This window comes from Hemiscyllium ocellatum, assembly GCF_020745735.1.
Source record: "Hemiscyllium ocellatum isolate sHemOce1 chromosome 27 unlocalized genomic scaffold, sHemOce1.pat.X.cur. SUPER_27_unloc_41, whole genome shotgun sequence".
Classification (NCBI taxonomy): domain Eukaryota; kingdom Metazoa; phylum Chordata; class Chondrichthyes; order Orectolobiformes; family Hemiscylliidae; genus Hemiscyllium; species Hemiscyllium ocellatum.
Window position 1 is genome coordinate 125,580 of NW_026867511.1, and position 16,976 is coordinate 142,555.

The 16,976-nt window shown below is 45.8% G+C and overlaps 1 protein-coding gene across 4 annotated transcripts in view; it reads right to left on the reverse strand.

Annotated features, from left to right (window-relative positions):
- Positions 1 to 2,914: 2,914 nt before the first annotated feature.
- The window catches only part of LOC132808329 (zinc finger protein 239-like), an 85,713-nt gene continuing 71,651 nt past the window's right edge, over positions 2,915 to 16,976 (reverse strand). Inside the window, exons 1-2 of one of the 4 annotated variants that reach the window (XM_060822087.1) lie at positions 10,190 to 10,273; positions 2,915 to 4,640 (exon numbers count right to left, since the gene is read on the reverse strand). In XM_060822087.1, the coding sequence (XP_060678070.1) occupies positions 3,347 to 4,246 (900 nt within the window). In that variant the 5' untranslated portion in view covers positions 4,247 to 4,640; positions 10,190 to 10,273 and the 3' untranslated portion in view covers positions 2,915 to 3,346. Of the gene's footprint in view, positions 4,641 to 5,558; positions 5,701 to 5,793; positions 5,815 to 10,189; positions 10,274 to 16,976 lie in introns of those variants that run through there. The other 3 variants (XM_060822090.1, XM_060822088.1, XM_060822089.1) reach the window with 3 other exon arrangements.

Genomic DNA, 16,976 nt, shown 5'->3' on the forward strand with positions numbered 1-16,976 from the left:
TGTTGGGCCGAAGGGCCTGTTTCCACACTGTAAGTAATCTAATCTAAAAGTCAGAGGCTGTAGAAAGGGTAGAACTTAAACAATCAACGTTGACATGTACACTATCAGGATTGAGGGTGGACAGGTCCCCTGAGCCTAATGGCCCACATTCTAATGTACTAAAGCAAGTGGCGGCAGAGATAGTGGCTTCGTTAGTTACAATATTCCAAAATTCCTTGGACATAAGAAAGATTAATTGACTTTATTTAAGACTGAGATGGGTAGATTCTTGATTGTCAAGGTGATCAATGGTTACGGGGAGAAAGCGCCAGAAAGGAGTTGACTTCAGCCGTGATTGGATGATGGAGCAGACTTGCTGGGCTGAATGGCCTCATTTCTGCTCTGATATCTTATGATTCCACTGGAGTGGAAAAATGCTAATGTAACACCTGTATTCACAAAGGGAGAGAGGCAATATGTGAGAAATTGCAGACCAGTTAGTTCAACATGTGTTGATGGGAAGTTGTTAGGATCAATTATCAAGGAAGCAATATCAGGATGTTTGGAAAGTCAAAACTCTTCAGATAGCTCCTTTCAAACTACTACCGTTAAGAAGGTCAAGAGCAGCAGCTACATGGCAGACCATTACCTGCAAGTTCTCTTCAAAGACACTCACCGTTGGAGCAGTACACACATTTCAACACACGGAGATTACAAAGATAAAGATGGGAGAAACCATTGGAGAGATTTGAAGACTAAAATGAGAGTTTTAAAATTTGGTTGTTGCTTGAATGGGCACTAGTACAGGTCAGTGGTCACATGAGCCATAGAGGAATGAGAATTGTTGCCATGAAACAAGAGCAAAGTCTGAGATGATTTCAAGTTTCCAGAAGGGCAAATGCGTAAAATTATTGATTGCAGCATTGAAGTAGTCCGGCCTGGAGGTAAGGAAGAGACAAAAGATGATTCCAGCAGCAGCAGCTACTTTGAGAATGGGACTGGCTCGAATAAGATGACAGAGGCGGATACAGGAGGCTTTGTGCTGGCACAGGTCAGAAGCTCCTCTCAGAATCCAATGTAGCAAGTTATGAACACAGAAACAGACCCTTATCCGAGGATGGATGCGGTGTCCCTACATTGGACAGGCAGAAAACTAGCCACTAGGATATATGAACATCAACTAGCCACAAAAAGACATCACCCACTATCCCTAGTATCCTTACATATACATGAGGAAGGACACCTTCAGACAATAGAGAGGCTGTGATTAACAAGAAGACTAGACTTCTACTGGTCCTGCAGTACTCATCATTGGTCCATCAAAACAATGTAGTGCCGTTTTTGCGGACAGCTACAAGCATGCACGGTTTTTTTTGCTGACACCGAGGAGTACGCGTAGTAGACTCTGTGGAGATGGGGTTACTGACAGTTTCTCACTGTCCAAAGGCCAATGTGAGAAAAAAAGATCGAGCCACAATGACCACCACCACACTCCCGCCCTGCCACACCCACCCTTCCCCCCCCCCGTAGCTTGACATCTTAACATGTGCGCCTTGCTATTTTTGCTAATCACTTTACTCCACCTCTCATGATTTTATATATCTCATTAAGGTCACCCCTCAACCTCCTCTGCTCTAGTGAAAGAAGTCTCAGCCTCTCCTTATAACTCAAACCCTCCAGTCCTGGCAAATCTTTTCCGAACCCTCTCCAATAGTATTCTTCCTATAACAGGACAAACTGTACTCAGTACTCCAATAGTGGCCTCACCATCATCCTGTATAACCTCAACATTATGTCCCAACTCCTATATTCAATGGTGTGAACAATGAAGGCAAGTGTGCTAAATGCCTTCTTAGCCACCCAGTCTACCAATGATGCAACTTTCAAACTACGATGTACCTGAACACCCCCAGATCTCTCTGTTCCACAATACAACCCAGGGCTCTTCCATTAACTGTACAAGTCCTGCACTGCTTTGTTTTAGCAAAATGCAAACTCTCACTTTTATCCATACCTCTCAAACACACACTGTCAGACATACACACACCCCAACACTCAACTCCTGAGGCTTATACTCCAACACACCCACACTTTACGAAGCATGGTACGCGCACTCTGATGCACAAGGTCACATGCATGCATACACAGATATATATAAAATCTATGGGGTGAATTTGCGTTTGCAGAATTACATTTGCAGATACATGCAATTTCGCTCAAAAAGCACAAAATTTGCAGACAGTTAATGCAGGCAGCCAATCCATGTAGTATTTTATAAATTCCTACTTTAGAAATGATACCACTCTGATTCAAGATTGGGATACAGACAGACTCAAACCTCACATCTGACATGCATTGTCTGAGCTGAGAAGTCACCTATTTTTAGAAAACCTTATGTCATCATGAGATTGTAACTTAAAAGAAATTCTGGAATTGATACATTAAGGAAACCTGCAACCCATTCGAAAAGATGAAAGACTTAACAGCAATCTATGTTTGTTCAATATAGCCTATCAGTTGCATGACTCTGTGATCCTTTCCTATAAAATCTGTGTGTTATGATCCTGCTCCACAGCTACCTGATGATGGAGCAGCGCTCCGAAAGCTAGTGCTTTCAAATAAATGTGTTGGAGTATAAACTGGTGTTGCGTGATTTTTAACTTTATCCACTCCAGTCCAAGACCGGCTCCTCAAAACAGTTTCTAGCGAACGCATCCCACACCTCCCAGTGCTGCCAGTAAACGTTACAATGCTGATGAAATGATACAGTACCTGCACTCCTGAAAAATTTACAATTTCTAATGATACAAGCTCCTCATTCACTGCTCCATCTGATACACGACATTGGAAACTTAGTGAAGCTGAAAGAGATGAGCAGCTTTAAAACAAAAATCACTTGGAGCTCACAGCTTTCAATGTGAGTCTGAGCCCGATGGTAAGTTCAGGTAACCTTTATTGTGACCCAACTTTGTTACAGCTTCAGATCCCCTCAGCAAAATGGCAGAGAAAAAAGTAACTGATATGTTTTTAAACAGCTCAAAGTCAAAACCCACACACTTCCTCCCACTTTCTTTACTATTAGTCAGCACCTAGTTATCCCTTTGTAACTGGAGAAAGTGAGGACTGCAGATGCTGGAGACCAGAGCTGAAAACATGTTGCTGGAAAAGCGCAGCAGGTCAGGCAGCATCCAAGGAGCAGGAGAGTCGACATTTCGGACATGAGTCCTTCTGAGTTTTGGTTTTCTTCACCACCAAAATGGTTTCATCGTTAAATACTGAACTCCAGGTTTCTGACCGAATTCCAATTCCGCCATCTTCCGTGGCAGGATTTGCCGGAACTCGGTTGTGAGTCCAGTTGATAATGGCACTAGGCCATTGTTCCTTCAAACCCCTGCGATGACAAATGAACTCGCTGGTGCCTCCGCAGGAGGGAGGAGCAGGTGAAGGCCTTCCTGCACTTGAGGCAACTGAAGGGCCTATCCCCCGTGTGAACCCGCCGGTGGGTCTGAAGATTAGAGGAATCGCTGAAGGCCTTCCCGCACTCGGGACAACTGAAGGGTCTCTCCCCCGTGTGGACCCGCTGGTGGGTCTGGAGATTAGAGGAATCGCTAAAGCCCTTCCCGCACTCGGGGCACCTGAAAGGCCACTCCCCGGTATGGACTAGCTGATGCCTCAGCAGGGCAGAGGAATCGCTGAAAGCTTTCCAGCACTCGGGGCAGCTGAAGGGCCTCTCCCCGGCGTGGAGCAGCTGGTGCTTCCGCAAGGTGCCCACTTGACTGAATCTCTTCCCACACTCGGGACAGCTGAAGGGCCTCTCCCACGTGTGGACACGCTGGTGGGTCAGAAGGTGGGAGGAATTGCTGAAGGCCTTCCTGCATTCTGGGCAGGGGAATGGCCTCTCTCCAGTGTGGACCCGCTGGTGAGTCAGCAGGATGGAGGCCCGGGTAAAGCCCTTCCCACACTCAGGGCACCTGAATGGCCTCTCCCCCGTATGGCGCCGCTGGTGCCTCAGCATGGAGGAAGCCTGGGTAAAGCCCTTCCTGCACTCGGGGCAGGAGAATGGCCTCTCCCCCGTGTGGACCTGCTGGTGCCTCAGCAGGGTGGAGGCCTGGGTAAAACCCTTTCTGCACTCGGGGCAGGAGAATGGCCTCTCCCTGGTGTGACTGCGCTGATGAATCTCCAGGGCAGACGGGACACGGAAGCCTTTTCCACAGTCGCCACACTTCCACGGTTTCTCCACAGGGCGAGATTCCTCGGGATTCTCCATGGCCAAAGCTTCACCTGCACACAAACATGTGTATAGCCCCTCCCCGCCGTGAATTCCTCGTTCCAGGCCGTATCACTCATCCATGCTCCACACTCAGTGCGGTTCAACAGTCGGGTCCCTCATCCAGTCCCACTGATGCTGAAAATGTACTGAAACAGGAACCAAAAAGCTTTGCTCCTTCTCACAGAATCTAAGTTAAAAATAGCTGAGGTCCTGATGGATTGAGTGACTGTCAGATATTGATGTCAAAACAAGGATTGCAGATGCTGTACAGTGAGTCGAGAAGTGTGCTGGAAAAGCACATCAGGTCAGGCAGCATCTGAGGAGCAGGAGAGTTGATGTTTTGGGCAGAAGTCCTTCATTTGTTGATTTGAAACTTCTATCTTCAAATACTCTGTGAAAAGAGATTATAAATATCATCACTGTCAGCCCAGAGTAGAAACTCAGAACAAGCAATTCTACTTTCTGCAGAATATTATTTTCTTTTACTATTCCACAAAATTGAAAGCACCATCCCACTCCCTCCCTCTGTTTTCACTCCATTCTAACTAATTCTCCTGAAGGTACGGATTCAGGATCTTACAGGGGCAGAGAAGCAAAAATATCAAGACTGACATCTCTCTGAAGTTTGGATGACTCCACCTGAAAGCTAATATCTTCCACGACATTGGGATGCTGCTGAGAGCGAGCAGGTCTAATTTTGGGAAGCAAATAAAAATGTTAATTCAGGGTGAACCCGCCATGCAGCTTCTTGAGGAACAACCAGACACAAAATGGTTAACGCCCCCAGGAAGAGGGGAACAAAATGAGACATCAAGGCATTAACACTGACACCAGAGAGAAACTGAACATACAGATGTGGCAAACATTACTGGCAAGCCAGAGTCATAGAGATATACAGCACAGAAACAGACCCTTCAGCCAAACTCTTCCAGATATCCTAAATTAATTGAGTTGCATTTGCCAGCACTTGGCCCATAAGCCTCTGAACCCTTTCTATTCATACACCCATCCAGATGTCTTTTACATGCTGTAATTGTACCAACCTCCATCACTTCCTCTAGCAACTCATTCCAAACATGACCAGGCTCTGTGTGAAAAATTTGCCCCTTCTTATGCTTTTAAATGTCCACCCCACCCTCACCCTAAACCTTGGTACTATCTAGTCCTGGACTCCCCGTCCCACGTAAAAGACCTTGTCTATTTACCCGATCCACATCACTGATGATTTTATACAAGTCTATAAGGTCACCCCTCAGACCCTGCCGCACTAGGGAAAACAACCCCATCCTATACTTCCATCTTCACTCACCCGAGCAATTAAGATTCACACCTGAGTTTGCTCCCTCCCTGGATTCACTCCAGTTGCTCAAGTGAACAACTCTCTCGCCCCCAGGATGAAGAGTTGCCCAGACGGAAAGAGTTTCACTCTGAAACTGACAGGGCCACTTCCGCGTTGTGACATCAATAGTGATTCACAAGGACGGACCCAGGCCAACACTCAGCCCCCGCACTGCACCGGCTCCGGACGCCGGCGTGGGACTGACCTGCATTACGCCTGCTCCGGAGGGACGGCAGCATCCGGCTGACCCTTACTGCGCCTGCTCCGGATGGACAGCATCCGGCTGGCCCTCACTGCGCCTACTCCAGACAGCCGGCGTCCGGCTGACCCTCACTGCGCCTACTCCAGACGGCCAGCGTCCGGCTGGCCCTCACTGCGCCTGCTGCGGTCGGACGGCATCCGGCTGGCCCTCGCTGCGCCTGCTGCGGTCGGTGTCAGACTGACCCGCATTACGCCAGCTCCAGACGGCCGCCGCAGGACCTGCGCTGCCCTGCACAGTTGGGAAAATCTCTTCCCTTCAACAAATCCCCATAGTGTGGAAGCAAGCAATTCGGCCCAACGAGTCCACACCCATTCCTCTGCATTCACCCTCTGACTAATCCACCCGAACCGGAGGGCAGAACTAGAAGGCATAGGTTTAGGGTGAGAGGGGAAAGATATAAAAGAGACCTAAGGGCAACCTTTTCACAAAGAGGGTGGTATGTGTATGGAATGAGCTGCAAGAGGAAGAGGTGGAGGCTAGTACAATTGCAACTTTTGAAAGGGATCTGGATGGAATATATGAATAGCAAGGGTTTGGAGGGATATGGGCTGGGTGTGGGAAGGTGGGATTAGATAGATTGGGATATCTAGTCAGCATGGACAAGTTGGATCGCAGGGTCTGTTTCTGTGCTGTACATCTCTATGACTCTATTTCAGCTCAGACAATACATGAAAGGTGTGAGATCAGAGCCTGTCTATCCTAACCTTGAGTCAGGCTGGTTCTATTTTCAAAGTTGAATTTACATAATACTACATGTATTGATTGCCTGGAGATTGTTCATTTTAGGAGCAAAATAGAATGTATCGGCAAATATAATGCTGCAAACACAAATTCACTGCCATGGACTTGTGTCTACACACACACGCACGAGAGAAATAAAAAGTCTATTTCTGTGCTGCATATCACACAGACATTGAGCTAACAGATGCTTTATTTCTGTGGTTGTAAATGTTGTTGTAATTTATAGCTGGGTACTAATAGTATATGTAAGGGACAGAATTCCTCAAAATAGGGCACTATAAGAAACCTGGGAGAACCCTATTCTGGTTTACTTACTAGTGAAAAACATTAAGCACAAGTATCTATTTATTTCTAATTTTGTTTCGTTTTTCTTGTTTGATTCCCTGCTCTGACAACACTGTATCTGAATGGTTGACAGGTTGAGATGGTGGGTTGGGTCTCGATTGACTTCAATGTTTTGTTGTTCCAAATGGTGTAAAATGGGTGTCAAAGCTTCAGCAGAAATCCAGCAGAGCTGACAGACCGACATCTTATTCTTAGCGAACAGGGAGATCAACAGAGGAGAGAGAAATCAGGACCTGAAATCTGAGCTGACACCAGACTACCCTGGGATCAATGCTTTGATTAGCAGTGCCAACCCTCAACCTTTACCTAGCTTCCCATTTGACTAACCCCTCAATATTAAGGATACAATCCTTGTCATCCTGAAGCTGGGTTAGCCATGGGAAATGCAGGGTTATAGTTCCATAGTAATAAAAGCAGGAGTAGACCATTTGTCCTGTCAGGCCTGCTCTGCCATTCATTAAGATCATGGCTGATCGGTTCACCATCGCTATTCCTCCTCCCTGCATTGTCAAAGCTACCCTTAATTCACCAGCCATGCAAAAACCCATCCAACTGTGTCTTGAATATACTGAAGTGGCCTCTACTGCTTCACTGGGCAGAGAATTCCATAGATTTGCTACTCTCCAGGAAAAATAGTTCCTCCTCATCTTTGTTTGAAAGCTACTCCCCCTAATCTTGAGGTCTAGTCTCACCCAATAGCAACGAATTCCCACTTTCCACCAAAATCTGGGATAGACAGACTCACTCAGTTGTTTGCTCTTAAATGAAAGATTTCACTGTTACAACTTCTGCTCCCAGTCAGGGCAAAACATCTTTGACAGCTGCTCTGAAAGTCCAGTCTTCACAACCACACTTGTGAATCATTCTTCTCTCACCTCAAATATGCACCGTCTAGTTTTGGACCGCACCATCCTGGGGTAAAGATCTTGGGTATTCAGCCTATTCATGCCCGTTACAAACGTCAATAAGGTCACCCCTCAGTCTCAGATGCTCCAGGGAAAATATCCCTGGCCTATTCTGCCTCTCCCAGTAGGTCAAACCCTCCAACTCTGGCAACAGCCTTGTAAATCTTTTCAAACCTCTTTCAAAGTTTCACAACATCTTTCCTATATCAAGGAGACCAGAATTGAATGCAGTGTTCCAAAAGTGGCCCAACCAATTTCGTGTACAGCGGCCACATGAACACCCAACTCCCATACTCAATGTTCTGACCAATAAAGGAAAGCATACCAAACGCCTTCTTTACTATCCTAGCTACCCAAGACTCCACTTTCAAGGAATTATTAACCTGCACTCCAAGGTGTTTGTTCAGCAACACTCCCCTTAACTGTGTCAGTTCTGCCTGGATTGCTTGACCAAAATGCAACTCCTCACATTTGTCTGAATTAAACTCCATCTCCCACTCCTCGGCCCAATGACCCATCTGCTCAATTCCCATTTATAGCAAACTCTCTTTCCTCTCTTATTGCCTCGAAGCTGAAAATCTCCATCTCACACACTCCCTCCATTCTCACTTTGCTGAACCTAATTCCTGCTGCATCTCATCCTGAAGGATCTGGTTCATGCTGATACACAGACCCACACTCTAATTGAAACATACAGAATACTGAATGGCCTGGACAGACTGGACATTGGGAAGATGTTTCCATTGGTAGGAGAGACAAGAACCTGAAGGCACAGCCTTAGAGTAAAGGGAAGGCCTATTGGAACAGAGATAAGGAGAAACTTCTTCAACCAGAAAGTGGTGAATCTTTGGAATTCATTGTCACAGCAGCCTGTAAAGGACAGGTCATTGAGAATATTTAAGATGGAGATAGACAGGTTCTTGAGTATCAAGGGGATCAAGGGTTATGGGGAGAAAGCGGGAGAATGGGGCTGAGAAACTTATCAGCTGCGATTGTGTGCTATCAGCAGACCTGATGGGCTGAATGGTCTAATATCAGTCCTATGTCTTATGGTCTCTTGCTGTCCTGGACACAGAGGGTGAGAATTGGAGCAGGACTAGGACATTTGGTCTTTCGAGCCTGAACCAGTATTGCACCGATCATAACTGGATATGAAAATACCTACATTTTGGTGGATAGGCTGGGACATTTTTCAGTGGAATATAGGAGGTTAAGAGGTGACCTTACTGAGGTTGATTAAATCATGACAGATATAGCTAACGTGAATGGCAGGTGTCCTTTCCCTTGGGTGGGTGTTTCAAGATGAGGGAGCAAATTTTGAAGGAGAGAGGAGAAAGATTTGAAAGACATGAGGGACACTATTTTTCATTTTACACAGAGAGTGGTTCATGTGTGGAATGAATGTTCAGAGGAAGTGGTGGATGCAGGTGCAATTATAGCATTTAAAGGACATTTGGATCAGTATCTGAATAGGAAAAATTCAGAGGATATGGACCAAATACTGGCAGTTGGGACTAGTTTAGTTTGAGAACATAGTCAGCATGGACTAGTTGGACTGAAGGGGCTGTTTCTGTGCTGTCTGACACTATAACAGTTCTATACTGGTCTTGAAACCATTTTCTTGACATTCCCCATAAACATCCATTTCATTGTTGTTCAAAATATCAGATGAACTCAGCAGTGAATACGTTCAATGACCCCCTAACTGCAGGAAGACATCCCCACTTCTGAACTCAATTCCTCTTGCTAATATACCACTTGCCTTGCTGATTGCTTGCTGCACCTGTCTGACAACTGGCAGTGACTGGTGCAGAAGGACACTGAGGTCCCATTGTACATCTACACATCATCCTTCATGAAGGGCTCGTGCCCAAAACATCAACTCTCATGCTGCCTGACCAGCTGTACTTTTCCGATGCCACACTGCGACTCTGATCTTCAGATTCTGCAATCCTCACCTTCTCCACATCCCAATGTATCACATTTAAAAACGCACCTCCCTTCTGCTTTTTTTTTGCCACAACAAAGGCTATAGCTTCACATTGAGGTACTGCATTTGCCATGTGTTTGCCAACTGTGACACTGACCCTGTCCAACATTTCCAAAGTCTGTCTGCACCCCAGAGAATCACTCCCTTTCCTTTCAGCTGCTGCAAATCGACACTACATGAACAGGGATATCGGCTGGGTGCTGGCAAGCAGGACTAGATTCGGTTGCAATATCTGACCGACATGGACGAGTTGGACCGAAGGGTCTGTTTCCGTACTGTCCATCTCTTTGACTATAAATGAACACCAAAATGAAAACTAAATGGAAAAGGGGGTGAGAAAAGAAAGTGCTGTACTCACAGATATTAAACACAAGGAAGTTACAGTCTGGGGTGAAGCTCAATCTTCACAGCAGCGACAAAAGCTTATGCTCCTCCTTCTGCATTCAGACAATAGGGCTGCTCTAACTGGCAGGAGGACCATTCTCCATCCGGTCCTCCAGGCTTTACCATTGGTCCATCTACAGGAAGTCGCGTGCCATTCTTCGGACTTCGAGGAGCATGCGTACTACTTTGCTGACACCGGTGAGCATGCGCCTTTCTCGCTGACACCTCGGAGCATGCGCAGTGTGCGCTTTGGTGACTACAGTAACTGACAGATGTCAAGAATGTAAAGGCCAAAAGGAGAAAAAACGGCTGGAGCCACAATTTTATTTTTCCCTGTGGCTCGATGTTGTATTCTTTTTGCATTTTGTCTGGCTGCTCAACTTTTGTAAGTCTATTCACCAGGGCAGATGAAGTTGTAAACTGGAGGGCATCGGTTTAAGGTGAGGTGACAAAGATTTAAAATGGTCTGAAGAGGCAACTTTTTCGCACAGAGGGTGGTGTGTGTACGGAATGAACTGCCAGGCGAAGTGGTGGAGGCTGGTGCATTTACAATGTTTAATAGGAATCTGGATAGGTATATGAATAGGAAGGGTTTAGAGGAATATGGTTAAGTTCGGATATGGTTAGATTAGTTAAATTCCCTACAGTGTGTAAACAGGCCCTTCAGCCCAACCAGTCCACACCAACCCTCCGAAGAGTAACCCACCCAGACCCATTTCTGTCTGACTAATGCACCTAACACAATAGGCAACTTAACACGGACAATTCACCTGACCTGCACATTCTTGTACTGTGGGAGGAAACCGGAGCACTCTGAGGAAACCCACGCAGACATGGAGAACGTGCAAATTCCACACTGACAGTCACCTGAGGCTGGAATCGAACCTGAAAACTTTGGTGCTGTGAAGCAGCAGTGGTAACTACTGAGCCACCGTGCTGTCATTCAAGTACATTTCTCCCCAGGGGGAGGAGGGACAATCAAGAGTCAACCATACTGCTGTGGGTCTGAAGTCACATGTAGGCCAGACTGGGTAAAGAATGCAGCTAGGACAACTGAGTGAATCCTTTCCCACAACGGCAATTTCCTTCCCTAAAAAGGATATGAGTGAATCAGATGTCTTTTACCCCCACCAATTCAAAAGATCACATTTAGTTTTGATTCCTTCATATGTAAATCCCACAACTTTTTAAAAGTTACATTCTCAAGATAGCTTTAACAATAGGTGCCATCTCAGCTCAGATAATGCATTGAAAGTATGAGGTTAAAGTCCGTGTTCCAATATTTCTATCCTACCCATGCCCCTTATTTTATAATCCCCTATAAGGTCACCCCACAGCCTCCTACGCTGCAGGGAAAACAGCCCCAGACATTTCAGCCTTTCAATATAGCTCAAATCCTCCAACCTTGGCAACATTCTTGTAAACCTTTTCTGCACCCTTTCAATTTTTATAACATTCTTCCAATAGGAAGGAGACCAGAATTGCATGCAATATTCCAAAAGTGGCCTAACCAACGTCCTTTACAGCCGCAACACGACCTCCCGACCCCTACACTGAATGCTCTGACCAAAAAATGAAGGCATACCAAACGTGTTCTTCACTATCTTATCTACCTGTTTCAAAGGGAGACTCCCTCCCTCTGGGCAAGATCTGGGAACAAAGCAATGTCTCCCTCTTTCCATTCCTTATCTGGGGGCGGGGGGGTGGGGTGGGTTTGGACTTGCCCAACACTGGGGAAACAACATCAGTATTCACCCTATCCATACCATTCATGATTTTTTAACCTCTATAAGGTCACCCCTCAACTTTTGATGCTTCAGAGAAAACCAGTCCCAGCCTATTCATCCTCTCTCTTTACCTCAAACCCTTCAACCCTGGCAACAGCCTTGTAACTTTTTCTGAATCGTTTAAGTGTTAAATCCTTCCCAAAGCAGAGAGACTCGAGCTGAACATAGTGTTCCAGAAATGGCCTCATCAATTTGGGACATCTGGTCAGCATGGACGTGTTGGTCTGAAAGGTCTGTTTCTGTGCAGTGGAGTTTTATGGCTCTATGGTCGCGACATAACCCATGTCTACATTCCCCCCTCCATCCTGCCACTTGTTGTGTGGTTCAAACCATGGATCTCAGTTGGTCACCAGACTCTGACAATGTCCAAATACCTTGAGGCATTTCTCACATACGCTACCAGGATTGTAGCCGCAGTAAGAAACTTTATTTTTCCTAATTTTAATTTTCCAAACTTCAATACTGGAAGAGCTCTCTCTTTTACCCATGTAATCATCCTGACAGCCTCACTGGGAATGGAGAAAGTGGAGCCAATCTTTACACGGGGCAGATTTTGTCACAGACTCAGAGGAGGCGAGGACTGCAGATACTAGAAAGTCAGTGTCAAAAAGTATGGCACTGGAATGTGATGAAGGGCTTATGCTCGAAACATCAACTCTCCTGCCCCTCGGATGCTGCGTGACCTGCTGTACTTCTTATAGTGCCACGCTTTCCAACTCAGATTTCTTCAAAGAGTCAAACATTTCCTCCTGATGTCACTGAATGTTCCAAATCGTTAAGAGTCTCTTAATAGATGCTCAACTGACCAGTGAACGTGTGCTATCTTGAATACTAATACAAGTCACACCTACATAAAGAGTTTAAAAACTCTCTACTCGGTGTGGCTGAAGAGGTGTCTCATCAGATGGGACGGCCGACTGAAGGCCTTCCCACACACTGAGCAGGTAAATGGTTTTTCCCCGGTGTGAACACACTGGTGTATCTGCGGGGCAGAGGAATTCTGTGCTCCCTGAAGGTGGAGCAGGAGAACGGCTTCTCGCTGGTGTGAATGTACTGGTGAGTTAGCAGAGAAGTCGCATGGGTGAAGTCCTTCTCACACATTGAGCAAATGAATGGCTTCTCCCCGGTGTGAACCCACCGGTGAGTCACTAGGTGGATCGGTGAACGAATGCCTTCCCAATACACTAAGCAGGTGAATGGCTTCTCCCCGGTGTGACCATGATGATGGGTATCAAGCAGACACAGGAATTTGAATTCTTTCCTGCAATCCTCACATTTCCATGGTTTCTCCATCACGTGGAAGTCCTGGTCTCTCTCCAGGTTTGACAATCAGTTAAAAGACCACTCACACACGGAATGTGTTCTGTCTCTTGTCACTGCAAATGGGATGTTGCTATTTCAGGCTGTGTATCTGCTTACAGCTCTTCCCACAGTCAGTTCACTGGGACACTCTCACTCAGGTCTGTGTGCCTCAGTCTCACTGATGTTTGAAACCTTTTGAAGCAGACAGGGCAGCAGAGAAATAATAAATCCTGACAGATTCAAAGGCTGATGATGATTGTCTCTATCAGATCTTGTTTTGATATTTCTGGCTGCAATTCCTTCCCTTTCTCATATCCTGTAAAAGGAGATTACAGGAAGCATCACCATCTGCACAGGATAGAAATTCAAAATAGACAATTCAGCCCATTGAATCTGCTCCACCATTTATTACCATAATGTCTAATATTATAATCCAAAAATCCACATTCATGCCTTATTATTGATTCACTTATTGACTAAAATTCTGCCCACCATCTGCCTTGACTATACTTAGTGATAGAAATTCAATAGCCCTGTCATTCATTGCCCTCTGAGAGAAGATATCCACCTCATCTCCATCATATGTGTGCGGACACTTAAGATTAGAGGCTATTCCTTCTGGTCTGAGACTCTCCCAAAAATGAACACTACCTTTTTGGCAACTAACCTTTCAGGCCCACTAAGATTCTGATATTTATTCAAGATCTCCTCTCATTCTTCCAAACTCGAACGAATGCTCAACTAAGCTTCTCAACATTGCATCATTTGCAAACACGTCAATTCCCAGGATTAATTTTGAGAACGCTCTCTCACCAGCTTCCAATGTTTCGGTCATCTCCTCTACTTCGAGGGACCAGAAGTAGAAAACACACAAGTTACAGCATAATAAAAGAATGATAAAGAATAGACATTTTTCTAGCAGCAATTCGAAGTTGTGCAAAAAATTTCAGATAGAAAAAGAGTCCAATCATACAGTGTTAAGGAGTCAGATGGTTTGGGGGAAGAAACTGTTGCACAATCTGGTCGTGAGAGACTGAATTGGGAGGTGGGTTGGGGGGGGCGGGGAAGTTGGAGTTCCTCGCTGCCACATAATTGTGTGCCTCAAACTATGCATAAAAAGTTGTTCAACTCATCCAGCAGTGGGGATGCACCACCAGCACAACCAGACAATGCTGTTCGGTGGGTCATGATGGCCTGGATGGCCTTCCACATGCTCAGTTTATCACTGCTGTCCTGAAAGTGGTTGTGTATTTTTTGTGTGTATGCACATTTTGACTCTTTGATGCCCGGGTCAGGTTGGCCCTCACTGTTGTTAGGCCCGCCTTGTCATCTGCTATGAAGGTAGAATCACAGGTCCTCAGCACTGCACACACCTTTGCAGTCATTCATGGCTTCCAGTTGGGCAAGAAGTGATGGTCTTGGACAAAATGACACCGTCAATACACTTACTAACGTAGGAAATAGCCGACACCATGTACTCCTCTAAATTGATGGAATCGCTATCATTTGTCATCTCCCTGAACACCCACCAGTCAGTGCGCTCAAAACAGTCTTGAAGAGCAGAAATGGCTCCACCTGGCCTGGTTTTACCTGCTTCAGAACCGGTCTGACACGCCTGTATACTGGGATTAGCATAACAGAGATGTGCTCTGAGGAGCTGAGGTAGGGCAGAGATATCAGTTTAACCCCAGAATGAGAAAAGAAATTGAAAAGGATGCGAAGGGTGTAGAAAGAAAGTGCCGTACTCACAGATGTTGGACAGAGGAAGGAAGTTGCAGTCTGGGGTGAAGCTCTATCTTCATTCGGAGAAGTAGTAGCAGCTTCCCGAGCTCATTTAGACAATAGGTGAGCTCTGATTGGCAGGAGGACCAGACTCCTTTCAGGTTCTCCAGGGTTTGCAATTGGTCAGTCGACAAGTATGGTTCATGTCTTTGTGCGACGTACGGCCGTTGGCCAAAAGGACCTAGAACACAGCGACATCACCAGTCAGAGCTGCGATTCCTATTGGCTCCTTCAGGACGCCCCGCCCTCCATCGTGAACGTCACAACGCGGGTCGAGGCCAGTTTCAGAGGGAAACTCCCTCCCTCTGGGAAACATCTACGAACAAATCAATGTCTCCCCTTTGCATTCGTCATCCTGGCTTGGAGACAGGGAGGTGTAAAACTGTTCAATATAGCAGCTGGAAAAAGAGGAAGTGAATCAAATAGAAGGGGTTTCAGATTCTCTCAGTCTCTCAAGGCTTTCAGATCCGCAAGGCATTTATCAGGACTGGAACTTGAGAAGGGACAGAGATCTATCAAGTGTTATTAAATGGTGATATATTCAATGTGCTAGCCTCTGAGATTCAAATACAATTATCTGTTGTATTTTTGTCCTTTAGCTATGTCATATACTTCCAATTATAGAATTATTGAAGGGAACAGTAAGTGACCATTGGACAGAGACCTCCCAATTCATATACTCAATGCTCTGACCAATATAGGGCTACTTTCTCTGGAGTGTCAGAGGGTGAGGGGTGACATTATACAGGTTTATAAAATCATGAGGGGCATGGATAGGGGAAATAGACAAAGTTTTTTTCCCCCTGGATGGGGGAATCCAGAACTAGCAGACATAAGTTTACGGTGAGAAAAGGGACCTAAGGGGTAACTTTTTCACGCAGAGGGTGGTGCATGTATGGAATGCGCTATTAAAGGATGTGGTGGAGGCTGCTACAATGACAACATTCAAAATGGCATCTGGATGGATATATGAATAGGAAGGGTTCGAGAGATATGGGCCAAGTGCTGGCAAATGGGACTAGTTTAGGTTTGGATGTCTAGTCAGCATGGACAATTTGGAATGAATGGTCTGTTTCCGTATGTACGTCTCCATGATTCTAAGGCTCTATGCCTCTCCCTAGAGCTCAAACCCTCCAAGCCTGGCAACATCCTTGCACATCTTTTCTGAGCCCTTTCAACTCTAACATCCTTGTGATAGCAAGAAGGCCAGAATTGAACACAATATTTCAGAAGTGGCCTCACCAATTTGGGATAACTGGTCAGCATGGATGAGTTGGACGGAAAGGTCCGTTTCCATGTGATTAGGTTCTGTGACTCTATGGTAGGGATATAACCCATGTCTGCATTCTCTTCTCCATCCTACCATTTGTGGTTTGGCTCAGACTCTGGGAACATCAGTGGGCCACAGAGACCATGACAATTTCAAAAATACCTCCAAAAGCCACCAGGATTGTAAGACATTATCAGAAACTCTAATTTTTCCAATTTGTTCAACCTTCAGTAATGGACAAGCATTCTCTGTTTACCATGTTATCGTCCTGACAGCCTCCTGGGGAAGGGACAAACTGGAGCCAATCTTTCCATGGGATAGATTTCTTCACAGAGTCAAACATGACAGGTCTACATCTCCCGACTCCACTGCATGTTCCAAAACAGTAAGTGTGTCTTAATAGGTGCTCAACTGACCAGTGAATGTAAGCACTCTTGAGTATTAATAGTCGAGAGTGCGTTGCTGGAAAAGGACAGCAGGTCAGGCAGCATCCCAGGAGCAGGAGAATCGTTGTTTTGGGCATAGGCCCTTCATCAGGATCGATGTTCAAGCAGAAGCCCTTCATCAGGATCAGCTATTCCTCAGAACTCCTATGGAACCATCTGATCTCACATGGACTC